Consider the following 18,682-nt stretch of genomic DNA (forward strand, 5'->3'; position numbering starts at 1 on the left):
ATTTTTTTTTACCTTAAACTAGTTGTGCATACCGAAATCATTTTGAGTCATATACAAATATATATTAAATAACCATAGTTTGGCGATTGAAAATTGATGCTCAATTAAACCAAGTTTATTGTAAAATTGGTTATTTGATGCACGTCTTATTTTGATGCAACACAACAATTACACTGGACATAACCAGCCGAGAAGCTATAGTACACGTGACAAGTTCAAATATCATGAAGTCTAAAGTCATGGAGTTTATTAATGGAGCCCTCTTGCTTCTGAACGCGGCATTCGTAGTTTCTGAATTTGCAGGTGAGTTTATATATCCTTGCTTCGATGTATATATCTTCTTCTTCTTCCCCTTCTTCTTCTGCCATTTCTTCTTATTCATCATCATCATCATCATCACCATCATCATCATCATCATCATCATCATCATCATCATCATCATCATCATCATCATCATCATCATCATCATCATCAGCATCATCAGCATCATCAGCATCATCATCATCATCATCATCATCATCCTTATTCTCATCCTCATTCTCCTCACCCTCTTCCCCCTCCTACTCCTCCTCCTCCTCCTCCTCCTCATCATCATCATCATCTTAATCTTCATCATTATCTTCTTCTTCATCATCTTCATCATCATAGTCATCATCATCTTCTTCATCAACATCATCATCATAGTCATCATCATCTCCATCATCATCATCATCATCACCTTCGCCGGTGTAGCCGTTTGGTGAAAATGAGGGACGACGATACAGAAATCCTCCTCCAGTCAGGTCTGTTCTGTGATTCTGAGAGTAATTCATCCATGGGAAGGGACATCCCCTATTTCAAATTGTCAATCCAGCTTTTCTTCTGACACACACACCGTCAACCTCCCTCTAGCGAGCTCTGGAGAACACTCTTGCACAGAAAGTCGTCCCTGGTGAGGTGTCCAAACCAAGCCAGCTTTTGTCGTTTGACGGTCTCCAGTGGGAGCTCTTGGTGCCTTACATGTGTCCGCGTGTAGCGTGCCCAGTCCTCGCAATCGTACAGTAGGATGAAGACTACATGGGACTTGTTGATCCTGTGCTTGGTGGGGAAGCTGATGTAACTGTTCGTCCACAACCTGCTCAATCTGGCCATTGCTGCGGTCGCCTTGGTTATTCTTATTTGGACATCAGCGTTACCTTGGACAGGGTTGCGTAGAGGTACTTGAAACTGATCACGTCATGGCGAGTCTGCTGAGTAATCTCTTCTATGAACAGGTCCTAAACAAGTGACTTCTGCAATCAATACTGAGAAGTACTGCGCTGCTGGCGCTCTCATAGAGTTATTGGTTTACATGCTCCAGCCATTCGACAGTGTTGAATTCTCTCATAACATGCTATAGGCAAAAGTACCGCATGTAGTCGAAAGCTTTCTTAAAGTCTATGAAGTTGAGAAAACGCTCACGTTGGTGTTTCAGGTGTTTCTCATTTATGACTATGTAGTTGAAGATTTGTTTTACTGTGCTTCGTCAAGCTCTGAATCCAGCCTGATATTCGGCCATAAGTTTCTCTACTTTACTCTTCAATCAATTGAATATGATGCGAAGCATTTTTTGCCTGAGATGGCTGATGAGGCTGATGGTGCGGTAATTCTCGCAAAAGGTTTTACCAACCACGATCGCTTCATCGAGCATTCGTTTTTTTAATTGAAAATATGTGCCCGTTAGATCAATTTAATTACAGTTCAAAGACCGTGAAGATTTGCTATTTATTGTAGGTGCTTCAATGTGGTTAAACATGCACTATAAACGAGACAGTTTTATAGTAGAGACCACACTAACGATAGTCAAATACATAAGAGTAATATAACCCCGAAGGGATCGCCTTATAGCGGTCAAGACCTTAGCAAGAATATCGCCTTAATCATATCAACAATACTGCACTATATCTTCATCTTCTTTATTTTGAAAGCTTGAAGGTTACCAAATCGTGAATCAGTTATTTATTTCTCTCGATTATATCAAATAAACGCACGTGTTTTATGCTAGTTTTCAGATATTCAGCATACGGTTACGATTTGTTTCTGATTGCGCGTTTTAACTGTTTGATTTACAGCTTAAATCTTGGTACGTGAATGTTATCAATAGAAACTGGCAAACATTTGTCGGAGAAAACATTGGTGTAAATCACGTTAAACGTGATAGCATTGAATATTTAAAGAAATACCACAACTTAAAACAGCCATTTGCAGTTCACTCTTAGTACTAACAACGTCGATAATTGAGAAGCATATCTGTGAAATAAATTGTCGTGTGTAACATGACTCATTTTTTTCTGCGACAGACGCGAACGGTTAACAAGGATCAATACGGAAAACAATATTGATTCGCGTCATGCGAAAAAGGGCTTACTACCTTTTGCGGCCTGCTTCAGAGCTTTAGCTTTAGCTACAGACCAGCATGCGCACTCGATATAAAGTCACATGTATGTCGTGGTCTCATTAGCGGACAGATTGGCAATAAACAAGAGTGCGTGAGTCACCATAAGACCCATTTTCGCATGACGATACTCATCATATCTAAGAAGACTTTAAAGGGACTGTCAACCACGAATGACTAAAATACCGTATTTTTTTACAATTATTAGGTTATATTGATTAAAATTTCACGACTGGTATATTACATTATTTGCAAAAAGTTCATATTTTCAGTATATTCGGTAATAAAATTTTGCAATGTGAAATCGAAAGTACCTCGCGAAAATATGTGACATAACGATATACACACTATAAATAACGTAAGTAGATTGATCATTTTATATATAAAATATATAAAATTCACTACGCATGCACAATTTGCATTCCTGGGTTTACCACGTGACGATGATCATCAATATACTGGCGTTTTTTTTATTATAGTTAACTGGTATAGTTACCTGGTAGACATACCCAGTAAAATTTATTACCAATTATACTGAACATATGAAAAACTAACAACTTTTTTCAAGTAATGTAATACACCAGTCGTGATATTTTAATCAATTTTCTTGTTCGTCGTGGTTGACAGTTATTGTTTTTGCAAATTACAAATGGACATGCAAGAAGAACTATTGTCTTGATATTATTTGCCCTGTATATATATAAGTTTAAAAACGAGACATATGAATTAAGGCTGTTTTTACGGTTTTAAGAAAATACAAGTTAAGTGTTCCATCAATCTAAATACCGAGCAAAACATGATGCGCTTATTTATTTGTGAGCAAATATGAAGCCGTTACTTCCGAAGTCAAGTTATACATATCTTCCATTTATCATGAATATTATCTGCAATTGAAAAAGTCAAATAAACAAATTTTGTTGAGGTAACGTCCCCAGACGTTTCGTGTAAATGTCATAAATATTTCGATGTATTATCCAGACGTCGATCCGGACAGAAAATAAATAATCTTATCATTTATCGCTGATTCATCCTAAAAAGTCGCACACGATGTTTTGCAATCCTATGATGATTGTATAACTTGTAAGAGCGAACGTATTATGTTAGACAAACAGAACTGCGAAATTATGATGTATTGAAATATCATGGTACTTAAAACAAGTATCAGCAAATATGAAACAACCAGTTATTACATGAATGATGCGTCGCAGTATATGCTATGTTATAATGAAAAACAAATTATCAAGAAATCATCGTCGATTTTCCGGTTTTATTTGTCAATAAACATCATTTGGATTTATGATGCATTAAAATTAAACCACGAGGAATTTTGCACTATTATTCTTTAGTCACAGTACGAAAACATTACAGTTTATTAAATAAGAATAATATATTTTCTCCGCTGTAATTATAAGAAGATTTATAACGCTTATTTCATTCGTTGTCTTAAGAACAATCAGCGAGTGTCGTATTAGAAAACTTCTTTCTGCGTTGATTTATTTTATTCATACCCGAATATAATTCATCATTTATTTCAATTCCATCATTCTGATAACAATTGTTACAGACTCAAATAAGATATAAAAGCAAGCAAGTGCACGCCTTCTTACAATATAACTTGTGTAACTAGTGATACAATCTTTTAACTGATAAGCAGTTCGCATGGATATCAGGCTATATTTCACGTTTGGCCGGATACAATTTGAGTCCTTCAACAGTTTTGGCGTATTAACAATGTAGCATCAGACCATGACATGTTCAATCACGTGTACATAATCCATTACAGTCAACTTAATCTTCACGAATTATTGAAGGAGTCATTCATCAGAAGGTAAATACAACGTATTTTTTTACATAATTGAATAACAGAAGATAGGGCAAACAATTAGTTTCATGTCCCCTGTTGCATATCTCACATGTGTTTTTTAAAATAGTTAAAATTGCTTGAAGCAGCATTAATCACAGGCATTGGTTGATGTTTGGCTTTAAAACTCACATGTTAGCATACTGGCAAAATTATATTTAAAAATACCAATAACAAATGTATTATAAAAATGAAATAAAAGTTTCATTCAAGCTATCGAAATAAATATCAGGAGTTAAACGCTTTAGAAAATCAAATTTCGCATAAGGATGATCGTTCATTAGACAATACCAACAAATAATGCATTTCAAACTTTCAATCCTTAATTCTTACATTGAATTTAAATATAAATACTAAGCCCGAATGGCCCTTTAGTTGCGCCTTTTATGTTCCCAATTGGCAGAAGCTCGATTGCGGCATATGCAAAATGTCGTTATCAATGTCTTTCACTTAGATTAGAAAGAACTTAGGATCACTACTCATATTATAGTTGTGGTCGTAAATGAAATAATGACATAGTCGAACACTATGAAAATTTTGAGATAAAACTTGTGCATTCTGAAAATTTATCACGTGAACGAATTCAATGGTGCAAGCAACACATATAAATCCTTTGTCTTATCATGCTATTTGTGGTCAGAGAACGTGAACAAACCTATTTTTGGTCTAGATACAAGGTTGCTCTTCACTATGTACAAAACGTCTTATTATTTGTAATATTATCTCCAGGACCTGGCAATCTAACAAAGTGTTATGTATAATGAGGTTATCTGTCTAGATGTGTATGTATTGTTTCTCGGCAAGAATAGAATATTTTGTGTAAACATCAGTTTTTTCTTCGAAGGATTATGATGTTTACGTTTTATTTGGTTATAAATCACCAGCGGTTACATTTCGGTGAACTTCCAAGACAACATATCCTGAAAAACCTGTCTTAGATCTATGCGTTTCGTTTCATGTTCAAGAATTAGGTTAAAATAGGCATGTACAAGTTATTAAACATATTTAATAATGAAATTCTGTGTCTTAAAATACATTTAAACGCTGCTTAAACAAATGAAGTCAAATAACCCTCATAAGAATAATATATTTTTATCGAATCATGTTTTATTGAAAATCTATGGTTTAAACTTTAAATGAATAGCATATACTTAAATTATTATTGTTTTACTCATACTCGTTTGTCCCAATGGTTTTAATACATTGCTTGTTGCCATAGTGTGTCATAATGTTGACATATGCTGAAATCGTCTTCATTCAGTTACTTAACGCACACATTTTCAATTTGGTTGAAATATTACAAACTTTGTATACTATCAAAGGGATAGAACATACAAACATCATTTTAGTATCATCCTAATAGTTATTTTCTTTTAATAAATGTCCTTTCCGATTTAATATGTAAAGAGCCAGTTACAGCCATTGTTTGATTTATTTATTACACCAGTTTATTTTCAATATTGTTCTGATTTTACATGAATACTTTGACCTTCATAATTTCAATTGCATTATATCAAACAAAAACCAATACCATCAAGGGTTCAAGCACATTTAGCTAGGTTGCGGGATACAATAAGTTTTATCACCGTGGTGTTCAATATCCCATTACTACCTTATTAAACCTTAATTTAGGTAAATACTTATTAGCGGAGCAAAGCTGTACATAAATTTTGGGATATCAAAAGTAAATTTATTGTGTAGCTTTATCACTCAGTATATTTTGGACACGTATTGAATTTCTTGTCTCTTATAAGTTCATGTACGTGTTATTTTATGACGGTGTTCTCTGGTATAGATGAACTGATACCGTACTGTGCAATAATATAACATGGTAGCTTGCATAAAAATTGAATTCAAAAATACGAATTTGGAATAAATTGTCTTCATGCGTTTCTGGATTTTTTAATCATAGTTGCTTTTTTCTCAGCTTTAAGTTTCAACGTCAGACCAGAGACGCCAGCGCCCAACTTCCTGCCGAGTCCATTGAATGTCACTTTCCGGCGCGGTGATCTGGCGGTACTGATATGCAGCGTGTACAACCTCGGAACAAAAACGGTTTGAAATACTCATCTATTTATGAATTTAAATATATAGCATTGCAGTAAGGCACTCGAACATTTCTGTTTCTAAAAACGGAAATATAAAACAAGAAAGTGTAGTGTTTTTCAAAATGTATTGTCGATAATCTTTTTTTTATATAAAAGTTTGGTACTATTAATCAGCATTCATGTGAACATTATGCTGATATTATCTATATATATGTATATATATATATATATATATATATATATATATATATATATATATATATATATATATATATATATATATATATATATATATAAGCTAGCTTGAAACTTTTTCTCGACGAATTATGTCATATTAATTGATAAAATTATATCATTTTCAATCCTTACTATGAACAGAACAATATTGGATAGGTGAAAAGTATCAGGCAGCAACTCTTACGTTTAATGCAACGTCGAATGATTGATCCCTTTCAATGCACATGTTTTAGCAGTGGACAGATAACACGGTTAAAATCGAGATTCAATTTAAACGAAAAAAATGAATTCCAAATTAAGAGATCTACGTGCTGTTGTAACTAAAAGAAACAATAAATAATATGTGTACACTGTACAGAATGCGGAATATTAAATTATTTGATTGTCGTTTTGGGTCTGTAAAGTGGGTTAAAAAAAACAATAACACAGTCATACCAATCATTTTGTGTTTAAAATGCGCGAGATATTATGCACCCATGAATTGCCTCTAACGTTATATAAACTATATTCTATATGTTCTTATATACTGGTAATATGTATGAAAACATATATCCACTTAAGAATTTGAGAACGTAAGATCACTTACATGAATATCTTCATAATCGTATTTCAACTCTGACGAATTCTTACATAAACATACCATGATTAATAAAATGTCTGCAAAAATTGTGTGCAAAATCAATCAAGGTTTTAAGATATCATTTCCAGTAAAACATCAATCTCTATTGTTAATGCTGGGAATCGTTTGCAATAAGTTTTCGCTTGAAACGTCATCAATCATTCACGAGCTGTGAAATAGGAAATAAGCCTAATTACGCCTTTTTATTACAATTTAATCTACTATGAATGTCTTTTTCGGTGCGCCAGCATTCTTTAAGCAATGGCTTGTAAACTATAATTTTTTATTCATTATTGATGTTGCAAATATTTGATGTAAGCGTCTTGCTTAAATAACCATCATTATAAACTTATTCCCTATATATATATAGTCCTAAATATCAAAAATATTATAAAACTAGATTTGGCTTACTAAACAATCAATGGGACGGCAACATGTAGTATGTGTATAATTAAAATACATCTAAAAGTGTGCAGCATGACGTGTATAAAATAAATACAAATAAGACTATATTATACTTGACAAGGTTGTTTGGAGGCGACAGGAAAAATCTTTCCCATTGACATCGGGAACGATGACCGTTGTTGCAGACGAGCGTATACAGATTGGTCATGTAGACTTCAAGAATCAATGGGATCTAATGATTAAAAATGTGCAACCGGAAGACGAGGGCGTGTATGAGTGCCAGGTGGCATCAACCAATAAGCATATACGCAGAATGATCTCTCTCACAGTGATTGGTTAGTTCCTTTTTAAAATTGATGTCATTTCCGCCATTCTATTTTTGTGTGTTAGACAGTGCGCTTGGCACTTGATTTTAATTATATCAGTTAAGATAACGTTGTGCATATGGTTAAGATATTCATCTTTTTACCTCGATGTACCATCATTTCTATCGCTTCTGGTTGTAATAAGTTTTGAAAACCACATTTCACACCGAGTGTTATAGTTCATAAGTAATTATTAATTGCTAATAAATACAATATGTTTCTCAAAAAAAACACACAATGAACGCCGTTTTGTATGATAAGGTATCAGGATCGAACTACATGTAAATACATAGAGTAAATTTATTTGGACTCAAACGATAAAGTACGATAACACTTCTATGTAAGTTTAAGTGCATTATTTACAGCAATTAACCCAAATGAACATAAAAAAAACACGTTTATCTTCTTGTAGAGTTCCCTATTAAGATCTATTATCAATACTAAACCATTACTATGTGCATTCCGTAGTATCGGCCCTCTTAATGAAGACTTCTAAATAGATTTTACAAAATGCTCGCTATGCTTAGCTGTAGTAATCTGTATCGTGTACACAATTTCGTATAATATCAGTCCCTGTGATTGGTTGCTAAAGCCTATGACTATGCGCATGTGCTTGTTTTATCAATAGATTAAAAATGAAAAATTGAAACTTTTGACCATGCTGATTTTTAAATATTTGAAAAAAAATTCACAAAGAAGTGGCTTATAAAACATTGGATAAACCTACTGATGGTTGATAAACAAACAAATACAATTATGTGTTACGTAATTAAAAATGCAAGCATTACTCTGAAATAAACATGACCCACTTTCCACTGAACATCGGAAATCATGACAATGGTCGTCGTATGTTTTCATTAATAAACACTAAAGACATTACAACTATTTAACATTGACAAAAGATTAGCTGTCAAGCACTTCTTGATGGTTTTTCGTTTAAGTCACAATACGATAAGGAGAGCCGATACTATGCGAATAATCGATAAATCACGGAGATTGATAATAGTCAAAATCTACGAGAAAATACATCAAAATGAAAAGTGTTTCATCCAAATATTTTTTTCACAGCATTGCTCTAAATAGGTTTAAATATGAGATATTGCGTATTTTTACATCAAACATACACTGACTATTTAATCATGCATATCGACTAGCGCATTTTCATATTTATGTCTCTATCATAGATTTTAAAAATTGTGATATCTTACATGTTTTCTCTGTGCAATGCTTCTTAATAATATTTCTGACATCTATATATATATAAAGCTCCATTACCAGTAACAACATAAGAAATAGTGTGTTATTCTTGCATTCAAAGTATCACTTATAAAATATAAACATTTATTATCAATGCAGAATAGTTTCGGAATTTTTTTTAATTATTGAATGCCTTGTTATCGTGTTTTACATTTTCGAATTTTAATTTTTTATTAAATAAAGTTCATTAGATTTGGTTCAGATTAGCGGTCGAACGTGCGAGCGGGCGGGTTCATACAAGTGTTGAGATTGCTGTTGGTGCCCCAACCCCCATACCCCAATTGTATCAGTAAACATTTGATGCTTATGTTCGCGCTTGCTATAATTTCAGATTCAAGAATAGAGGCCCCGGAGATTTCCATCAGCGAAGAGCAGTACGTTGAACGCGGCGAACCAGTCACTTTACACTGCAACGCCACGGGACAGCACTATACCCCGGATGAGATAGACTGGTTCCGAAACGGCGAAAAAATAACGTCGGAGAAACATAATCGCATAAAATTGTTTAAACAACTATCAATTGCTCAAAAAACCTTTACTAGCATTTTGAGCATAGATAAATCGAGCATGGAAGACAATGGAGTGTATGTGTGTAGGTCGTCCAATATGCGAATTGCTAATACGAAAGTCCACGTTTTGAACGGTAAGGACAAATGTACATATTGTAGTGCTTTTTTTGTTTTTTAAAATATGTTAACATCATATACAGTTATTATAATTGTATAGTAATTTCTTAATATGTTTTTCATCTCTTAAATCAATCATATGTTGTAAACGTGATCAAAAGTTAGTTAAATATATACAATACACATCTAGTAAATAATTTATACGATAAAAGCATAGTTATCTTGTTTCGATGAGCAGCAACTCAAACCCGTAAGTCAATAAAATAGGACGTTTTATGTTGTACTTACATACAGCTTTTTCATTGTTGTGAGTATATTTTAAGCTAATGTGTTAACGTACACAGGATTATAATCAGAAGTGTAATGCTTTACATTTTAATTTCAGCGGAGACGTCAAATAAAAAGCGAGGTAAATTGATTTATTTCTGAACTATGGTTCAATGATAGAAAATAAGTACAGTTAAACGGCCATTGCGAACTTGACAATACATACACACTATTATTAATCCAAACTGTATAATGTAAACTGTTAATTTTGCGTAGATGTTCTAATCATTACCTTAAGTAATCAGCTATTTGTGCAAACGCTAAATAAATACACGAAAAGATAATCAGTGTATTGTGTTATGTCATGCAACGTATACTAATTTAACAAATGCGAATCGCGAATTAGGCGGACATATTATACAATTTTCGTTGCTATGCGCATCTGTCGGTTACCTCATTTTAACGAGATGGCAGAATGTACAGAAAATAAATTTTGACTCTCGACAAAAATGGCAAAAACGATCGAAATAACGATGGAGATCATACAGTTTGAAAGGATTAATGAAATGCCTGTAATAATCAATGATGCATAAAACGTTTTAGATACCAACAGCATATTTATTAGTAGTCTACTCAGTGGATGTATGTCACGGAAACGAATGTTTGCAAATTGATAGCGTTCAGTTTACTCGCACAGTTAAAACATCTGACGAGATTATCGTTAGAAAATGGGATAAGACTAACATGGTTTCACGTATGTGTTAGTGACTCTGTGTATAATCAGGTTCACATTCATGTTTTGCTTTATTATGTTTGTCTTGCTGTACAGTTTACTGAAATAGCATGGAACTTAATTGGAAATTGCAAGGTTAATATTTTTACTATTAATTAAAGCAATTGAAATACATTAATTGTCATTAAATGTACTTGTTTATATTTTTATGTTTTTCCCACAACTGCATCTGATTATATGTTTCTCCCAAAACCAGGTATTCACGGAACTTGATTGCCCTTTGTTGCCTAAACTGCGCGTTAAAATGCCCTTTTTGAAAATAATGCACCATGCCCCTTTGCCTTTCTGGGGAAAATACTATGTACAGTTACTAAAGACTCTAAATTTGTTAAAGAAGTGCATTATATTTTGCAGGAACATATCATGACGGGTATACTAACGAGCAAGTGTCAAGTGGTCATATGAAGTCGGCTGCGTCGAGAATTCGGGAATTGACATTCACGTATATTTTCGTGTTTATTTTGCAAGTGTTCAAATATTGATACAAACGGCATGAGCATGAAATAACTCCATGAAGAGACTTATTTGAACTGATAACTGAAAGGGGATTACAGCATCAACACGGTATTAATCAGGATTATAAAGTGATATATATTTTAATTGGGACATGTCAATTACGTCTTCAAAACGACAGTTGGAATAACAAACCAGCAAAACGTTATTGCCGCCGCGTTCTAAACGGCACATGTACTACAAGAGTTATTACAACTCGCACGTTCAAATCACAACTTCGCAAATCTGCGACTTTGCACGAAGGTGATCAAGATATTTTGGTATCAAAATATATACTAAGAGTAGTATGTGGGTGAAGACCCGTCTGTGATATACAACGTGAAGCGTGTGTGTCGATCATTACACTTTAAATTTGCGCCAGATAATTTTAAATTTGCGCCAGATAATTTTGTAAACAATAAATTGTGTTTTATATTTATTCTTGCTAGACAATTATTCGTCCAGCAGAGATTCGAGTTAAATAGCTGTTTACATCTTCGATGTTTATAACATCGACTGTATAGGCGTATTTTTATTTCTTTGTAAATATAATCTTAAACGGTGTATTGCAACATTGGCATGTGTGGGGATGGGTCATTACATCCTTTCTAATGCCATATTTTCACTGCCTTTGATTGAACATGAGCAGTTGTCGGTAACTTGCATAATTATATTCACTCAGTACTGGTAATCAGGAGAACGAGCGGTTGTGAACTGACCGCCTTGCTATGATTGAAACATAGTTAAAGAAAGAACGAACATAAACACATTTAAAAAACGTTCGACACTTTGGTCTGCACATGCCTTAAAGGTTTTATTAATATCGTATCGATCCCGATTAAATAAAAATATTGAACATGTTTAAAAACGAATACTTTAAAGACCCATAATTCTGACCATCTATATATAGACGATTGTGAACATTATTTAACAAAGCTAAATTTGTTCCGCTAGTTTTGACTAAAAGAATAATTCCCATCATTTAAAAGGTGCGATATATCGTACGTTAGTAATTATAGGGTAATTGCATTGTAAAGCAATTATGCTTAGTGATTTTAAAGCGCATTAACCATATAGACAGACATTAGGAAAGGCAGGCAAACTGAAGATGCAGCGTTTATCCTTCATTCCTGGATTCCAAAATTGTTTATTATTCATAGAAGTCTTTATTACTGCTTAGTTGACATAAGTCGGTAAAGCATTTAAGCAACGTCTTGAATTTCTTAATTATCGCAGTTCGGTTAAGCTTGGGGAAATACTTTCGTTGTTTGTATTCCATCTGTTTGTTAACGGTCTAGAACTCATTGTTCACACACTTTATATATTTGTGGAATTATTCTACAAGATATTCATTGTTATCTTTATTGCTTTTTCGCAGATGATATGATTGTAATAGATACAAATCCGGGAAATATGCTAATCTTAAATTGTTCATACGACTAATATTATACTTGCAAATTACAACTGAACATATAAATAAAATAAACAATGATGTTGTGTTTTTGTCTCGTAAACAGGGAAGTGCATATATAAACGAGACGTGAATATACATACGAGGAAAACTTAAAAATCCTAATGCATTTTATTAACAAAGGGATTACCCAAAATTATACAGGGCATGTAAGTTTAATACTAGCATTCTGCATGGCAATCGTTCAAACGTATTAAACAATTTGTTATCAACATTAAAATCTATGTTTGCAATCAAAAGATTGCTTTTTAACTTTCTGAAACTGTAAAGTTATATGTAATAACGACACGACTGGTGTGTTCTGTTACTTATATTGCCTATTATATGGAAACATTCAACTTGTGATTTTTCGGCAAGATTTGAATGAATATTCATAATAACGACATGAATGCACGGATTAACGGACACAAACTTACTATGAAACTATATTATTATAGAGATACATTCTATTGCATGCTGAAGCATTTTTGATCATGAAAACCTAAGCCGTGATTATAGTTAATGGCTGTTAAGATTTGACTTTAATATCTTTTCTGTGCGTATAAAAAAGACGACTGACATTTTGAAATATACTGTTACAACATGCATGCGTTATGGGTTTTGTTTCCAGTTTGTAGAAACAATAATCATAGTTTATGTGAACATATATTTAAGGTATACAGATTTTCTATCAAAGTCGTTATTTACGTCTTTTTATAAAGAAACGACGAAGGCCCTTGAATAAAAATCGATGTTAAAGGTGTCCACATAAATGCGTTTAATAGTTTTATAATTATTTATATTGGTAAGGTAGGTAGGAGGGGGCAGTAAAGGAAAAAGATTGAACAATACAAGAAAGAATGAATCTAGACTACAAATGTGACACAGCTGAAAATATTCAATGTATGTTAAACATATTGATAAATTACTATTATATATAGAGAGAGAGAGGAAATATGATTTCGTTGAGACATTGCGCGAATAATATAGATACCATCTTTTATAATTTTGAATTCTAAAGGAATGCTTCGTTCAGTATTTCATAAAACCTATATAGATTGTATTGTGTTATACTTAAGAAATACATAAAACAATATTACTATGATCCATCTGTTATTTAGTATGTACACTTGCTACAATCAAAAGGTCTTATAAAACTCAGTTTGTTTTCAAAGAATTGTTGAGAATCAGATTAAATTTGTTAAATTGTATAACGTAATTAACCAATTGTTCATCCTCTGCACTTTAATGTGCATTTGTGTTGTATATATTTGTGATTTGACATATATCAATACCAACAACATGTGGCATCGACGATGTACATTGAGCAAGTCAAAGAAAATGTGTGTCCGTCTGTCTGTCTGTAATTTAAATAGAGGAGTTCTGATAAAAAAAGGTCATGCTATTCAATATTTTCATATTTTTCCTTAAAACGGTTAACAAGGATTTCAAGTCCCTTCATCGTAGCAGGTACATTATTTATTTATTTTCCTGCACGGAAAATAATATGCAATACATCTGCTGTACATGCAATGGTCTTTCCTATTATGAAGATGAGGCGTCAAATTGCTTGCACACACGCGTGTATGAGCTGTATATATGAGTTGAAATTGTAGCTTAAATGTATCAAAACCCAGTTTAATGTCGATTGCTCAATCTAAGAATGGATGTTTAGGATGATGATTACCAACAATAGGATGATCTAATTGCATTAAACAATACTTAACTCGTATTTGCACAGCAAACAATGATTCGTTTTATTCCTGGAGAAGGATTTGTATTTTGGTTCAAGTGACGATCAAATGGACTAAACTCGCTCGTGATTGATGAAATGAAAAAAATACAAAATAGAAAGAGTGTTATCGTTAATCAGTACTCATGTATTTTTCCTCAATGTAATCACATCTCGAGAAATATTGAGGCACACAAACGAGAAATATTCAAAAATAGGACAGCTTACATACTAATGTAGTTAATTATTTGTGTCTAAAATAATATAAAGTTAGTTGTTCCGATACGAGCCTACGAGTACTACAGTGTTCTCCCAGGCAGAACTTTGTTTTCTATTATTCAAGCAGATTTTGACAAACGTGATTGCCATTATTAGGCGAGGTTGCGTCATAGATTTGCATGATATCTCAAAAACTCAAGATAGTATCATTTAATGTTCAGTTGAAATAGTGAATTGTGGTACCAATTGAGAAAATTCAGTGATAAATGCTCATTTACCAATTCAAATATCATTTATATTAGTACATATCAAAGAAAATACTTATTATTCATTGCGTAAACTGATTATTCTTCAAAAACATCAGTGTTATAAACGATGATTGTTTGACTCTTTTAAGACACTGTATGTTATTAAACTTAGCATATAGTTATGCATTTCTTACTAAAATTGCCATTAATAAACAGCATTTTGGCTGGAAAGTAGGGCATATTTTTTTTTAAACACGGTGTTACAGACACATACTATGCGTGTTTTATAGACGGACCATAGGAACAGCAACAAAAACTCCTATTGTCTGACACGATGTTAAAAAATGACTCTTACCGACAAATGATGAATCGGACCTGTATTGTCGTGTTTTCGTTTCGCAGATCACACAGCAGAAAAGATATTAATATTTTATGATTTCTACATAATGCATAAGGACAAAGCTATTTCATATGATAACATATACATTCGATGTCAACGACAAGTAAACAACACTTTTACCATGGTGCCAACTATGCAGTTTTTGTATAAGTAGGTTGCAGAAATAGCTAATGCATATTACGTGTTTGTCCGTTCTTTCGTAGGTCACTTCATAGAGACGCAAATCTTATGTAAGACACCATTTCAAAGACAAGCACTCGATTTGCAGGTCCGTACTTAAACACTAGTCGTGAAGATGCAGAGATGACCTGTAAATACACTCCTGATCTACACACACAATCTCTCAATTCATTTCCAAATGGCATTATATCGAATGGACGTTGTTGAGTTGTATAACGCTGAAAATGTTGTGATTGTAAGAACGCATTTTATAATATTGATTTGTACGGAATATACGATACCGACGTGCCATTGTTACTTGTACATACATAAGATGCACATGTAAAAATTCGCCAGGCATCACATACAGAAAATTTACGATGCAAACAAACTCATCTATGTCTTATTCGCAATTAGTGCGCGCAAGTTAAGAACGCACAAGGTATAATCCTTCGGAATAATAAACAAAACATCTTCCGTTTTCCGTTCTCAAACAGCGATGTCGTTGTAAGTTATTTTACTTTAAATTGGTAATGGTACAGTACATGGTAATTAACAGTAAGAATTGACAATCCAATAAGGCCAATTGAAATAAATGTTACTATGCGTGACTGAATATCAATGAGCTCTTGATATCAATCCAGATGAGTTTTTATTTCACGTTCAAATGTTGTTATGTAAATCGCAATCTTTGAAAATTAAAGGATTATGAAAAATACATAAACGAAAATATACATACGTCAACTCTTTGGATACGGTGCAGTGTGTCATATGGCGTGAAAACTCATATTTATGTCTCTACTATCAAACAATTTGTATCCTGTTGTCCTTGTCAAACTAATTCGAAGAATCGTTTTTCGTTTTTTCAACACTTATGAAATTTGCATTACTTGGACGTCTGTTTCCCAATATCAAGAGTACAAATTACGATATGGTTCGCGTTCCTAATGGACTATCCGGATGTTTGTCCAGTCCAATTACACCTGCCACGCACGCGCTCTCTTGCTCGTTGTCCAGTCCAATTACACCTGTCACACACGCGCTCTCTTGCTCGTAAACGAGTCATTTTTATCCAACGATTCATTTTCACACTCAAGTATCTATCCAGATTAAAAGGTAAAAATGAAATCTTTACCTACACGTACACATAATGCATTAACAAAGTGAATTCTGAACTGATTATCCACAATATAAAATATTAATTTGGGAAATAATTTGAATTTATCCCACTTTTACAGCGAAATCGGTTGATTAAAGCCCCGTTGATTAAATTTCATCTATAATCAACGGCAAGGCTATAATCAATGGCACGAAATGACGTCATCAACTGCCGAACCGGGACTACTTTTTTCCACGCACCTCGTCACCTGTATTTGCCAAGTGTATCAATAATAAAAACAATCTCAAATGTTTGTCAATCTTAATGACCTTAAAACAAAGGAAAGTAGCAAAAAAAACCGAGTTTTTTTGTCATTTATTGTCATTAAAACCTAGTATTAGGTATATTTAACACTATGCAAATAGGTTCTGTTGTTGTTGCTCCCCTATGAAGTCAGTTCGAGTTGCTCCCCTTTGACCGTAGAAAACAATCGTCTGGACCAAGAAATCCTGTGTTCATTTACAAGATGTACTCGGATATGCGTCCATTTTCTTTAAAGCATCTTTTCTACCTGGCAATACGCACAAATGACACTGCATCCCGGTGATTCTTGCGTCAACAATTGGGTGTCAACAAGTTAGGTCAGATGCTGAAGGCCATGGCAAAAGACGCCAGCTTTCTCAAGCACAAGAGAATAACGAACCACTCAGTTCGCAAATTCCTGGTCCAAAAACTTCGAAATGCAAACATTCCACCCACTGAAACCATGGCCATAACAGGGCACAAAAATGTCCAGTCCATAACCAATTATTCCAACATATCTGTTGAACAGCAGCAAAAGTGTTCATTCTTGCTCAGTCCAGTAAATGTAACAATCCAACAGATTCCTCTTGTTCACCTTTACGCACTGAAACTATGGCCGAAATGCAGCCTAGACAACCGATGTCTACCGTCGAACAAGTTGATCTTGATGTTCGCCCCACCCAGTCACTTCACTTGCAAATGTCTTTCTCTAGTTCGAACAACTTTGCCTCACAATTCTTTGGTGCCACTTTCAACATTCAAAATGTTAATGTATATAATTAGCTTAAATCCAAGTAATCTTTGTTATTTTGTCACGAAATAACCACATATTATAACAAAGAAGGAAATATTGTGCACCTCGTGATCGACTCGATAGTTTGATATCGAAAGTGAATTGTGTGTGGTGTTAGGCTACGTTGTAAACAAATGTAGTTCCTTGTATATAACAACTTAATGCCATATTGATATCATAAAACTTAAAGATTTGCAATTCAATATGATTAAAAGTGTAATAAATAACGCTCGACACTTTGTTACAAAACGATATTCTGATTAAAAAAAATGATTATTTGATCAGCGGTTATTTTTGGAACGCGGAGTAATACACTGACCTTGGTTACACTACAGTCATTATCAAAGTGCGACAAACACTCATGAAAACTTATTTTGTTTAAATAAAAATAGTTTACAGAATAAAAAGTGGGATAAATAGAATAATAGGTTAGTGTTGATTATAGATCAGGTTTATCATGCTCGGCACGAAAACGAAAAAGCACTCGCCAAGGCTCGTGCTTTTTGTTTTCTAAGCCTCGCATGATAAACCTGATCTATAATCAACACTAACCTATTATTCTCTATATAATGCGTTTGAGGTATGTAAATAAAAACACATTTCTTATACGTGATCCCATCGGCAGAAAAAAATCTAAATTGTAGTTTTACATATAAATAAATAACAGCATGCGCTTAAGTACACACAAAAAACACACATCATTTTAAAGAACAATTAATCTAAATAAACAGGAAATAAACATATTTCGAGAACATATTTCGTGAGAATGGCACATGGATGGGTTTAATACACACTGATAACACAATGTTATGCGTATAGTTTCACAAATATAGAAATAATAACATAATTCTGACTTTATTTTCTTTGTAAAAAATGTATACCTTTTTAACACTGCA

General features: G+C 33.4%; 1 protein-coding gene across 1 annotated transcript; it reads left to right on the plus strand.

Annotated features, from left to right (window-relative positions):
* The first annotated feature begins 193 nt into the window (after positions 1-193).
* On the plus strand, positions 194-12,783 carry LOC127844041 (neuroplastin-like). The gene is made up of 6 exons (XM_052373997.1): positions 194-303; positions 6,202-6,329; positions 7,705-7,918; positions 9,537-9,848; positions 10,217-10,240; positions 11,246-12,783. The coding sequence occupies exons 1-6, from the start codon at positions 225-227 to the stop codon at positions 11,371-11,373; spliced, it is 885 nt and encodes a 294-aa protein (XP_052229957.1). The 5' UTR covers positions 194-224; the 3' UTR covers positions 11,374-12,783.
* The last annotated feature ends 5,899 nt before the right edge of the window (positions 12,784-18,682 follow it).

The sequence above is a fragment of the Dreissena polymorpha genome, chromosome 9 (genome assembly GCF_020536995.1).
Source record: "Dreissena polymorpha isolate Duluth1 chromosome 9, UMN_Dpol_1.0, whole genome shotgun sequence".
Classification (NCBI taxonomy): Eukaryota; Metazoa; Mollusca; class Bivalvia; order Myida; family Dreissenidae; genus Dreissena; species Dreissena polymorpha.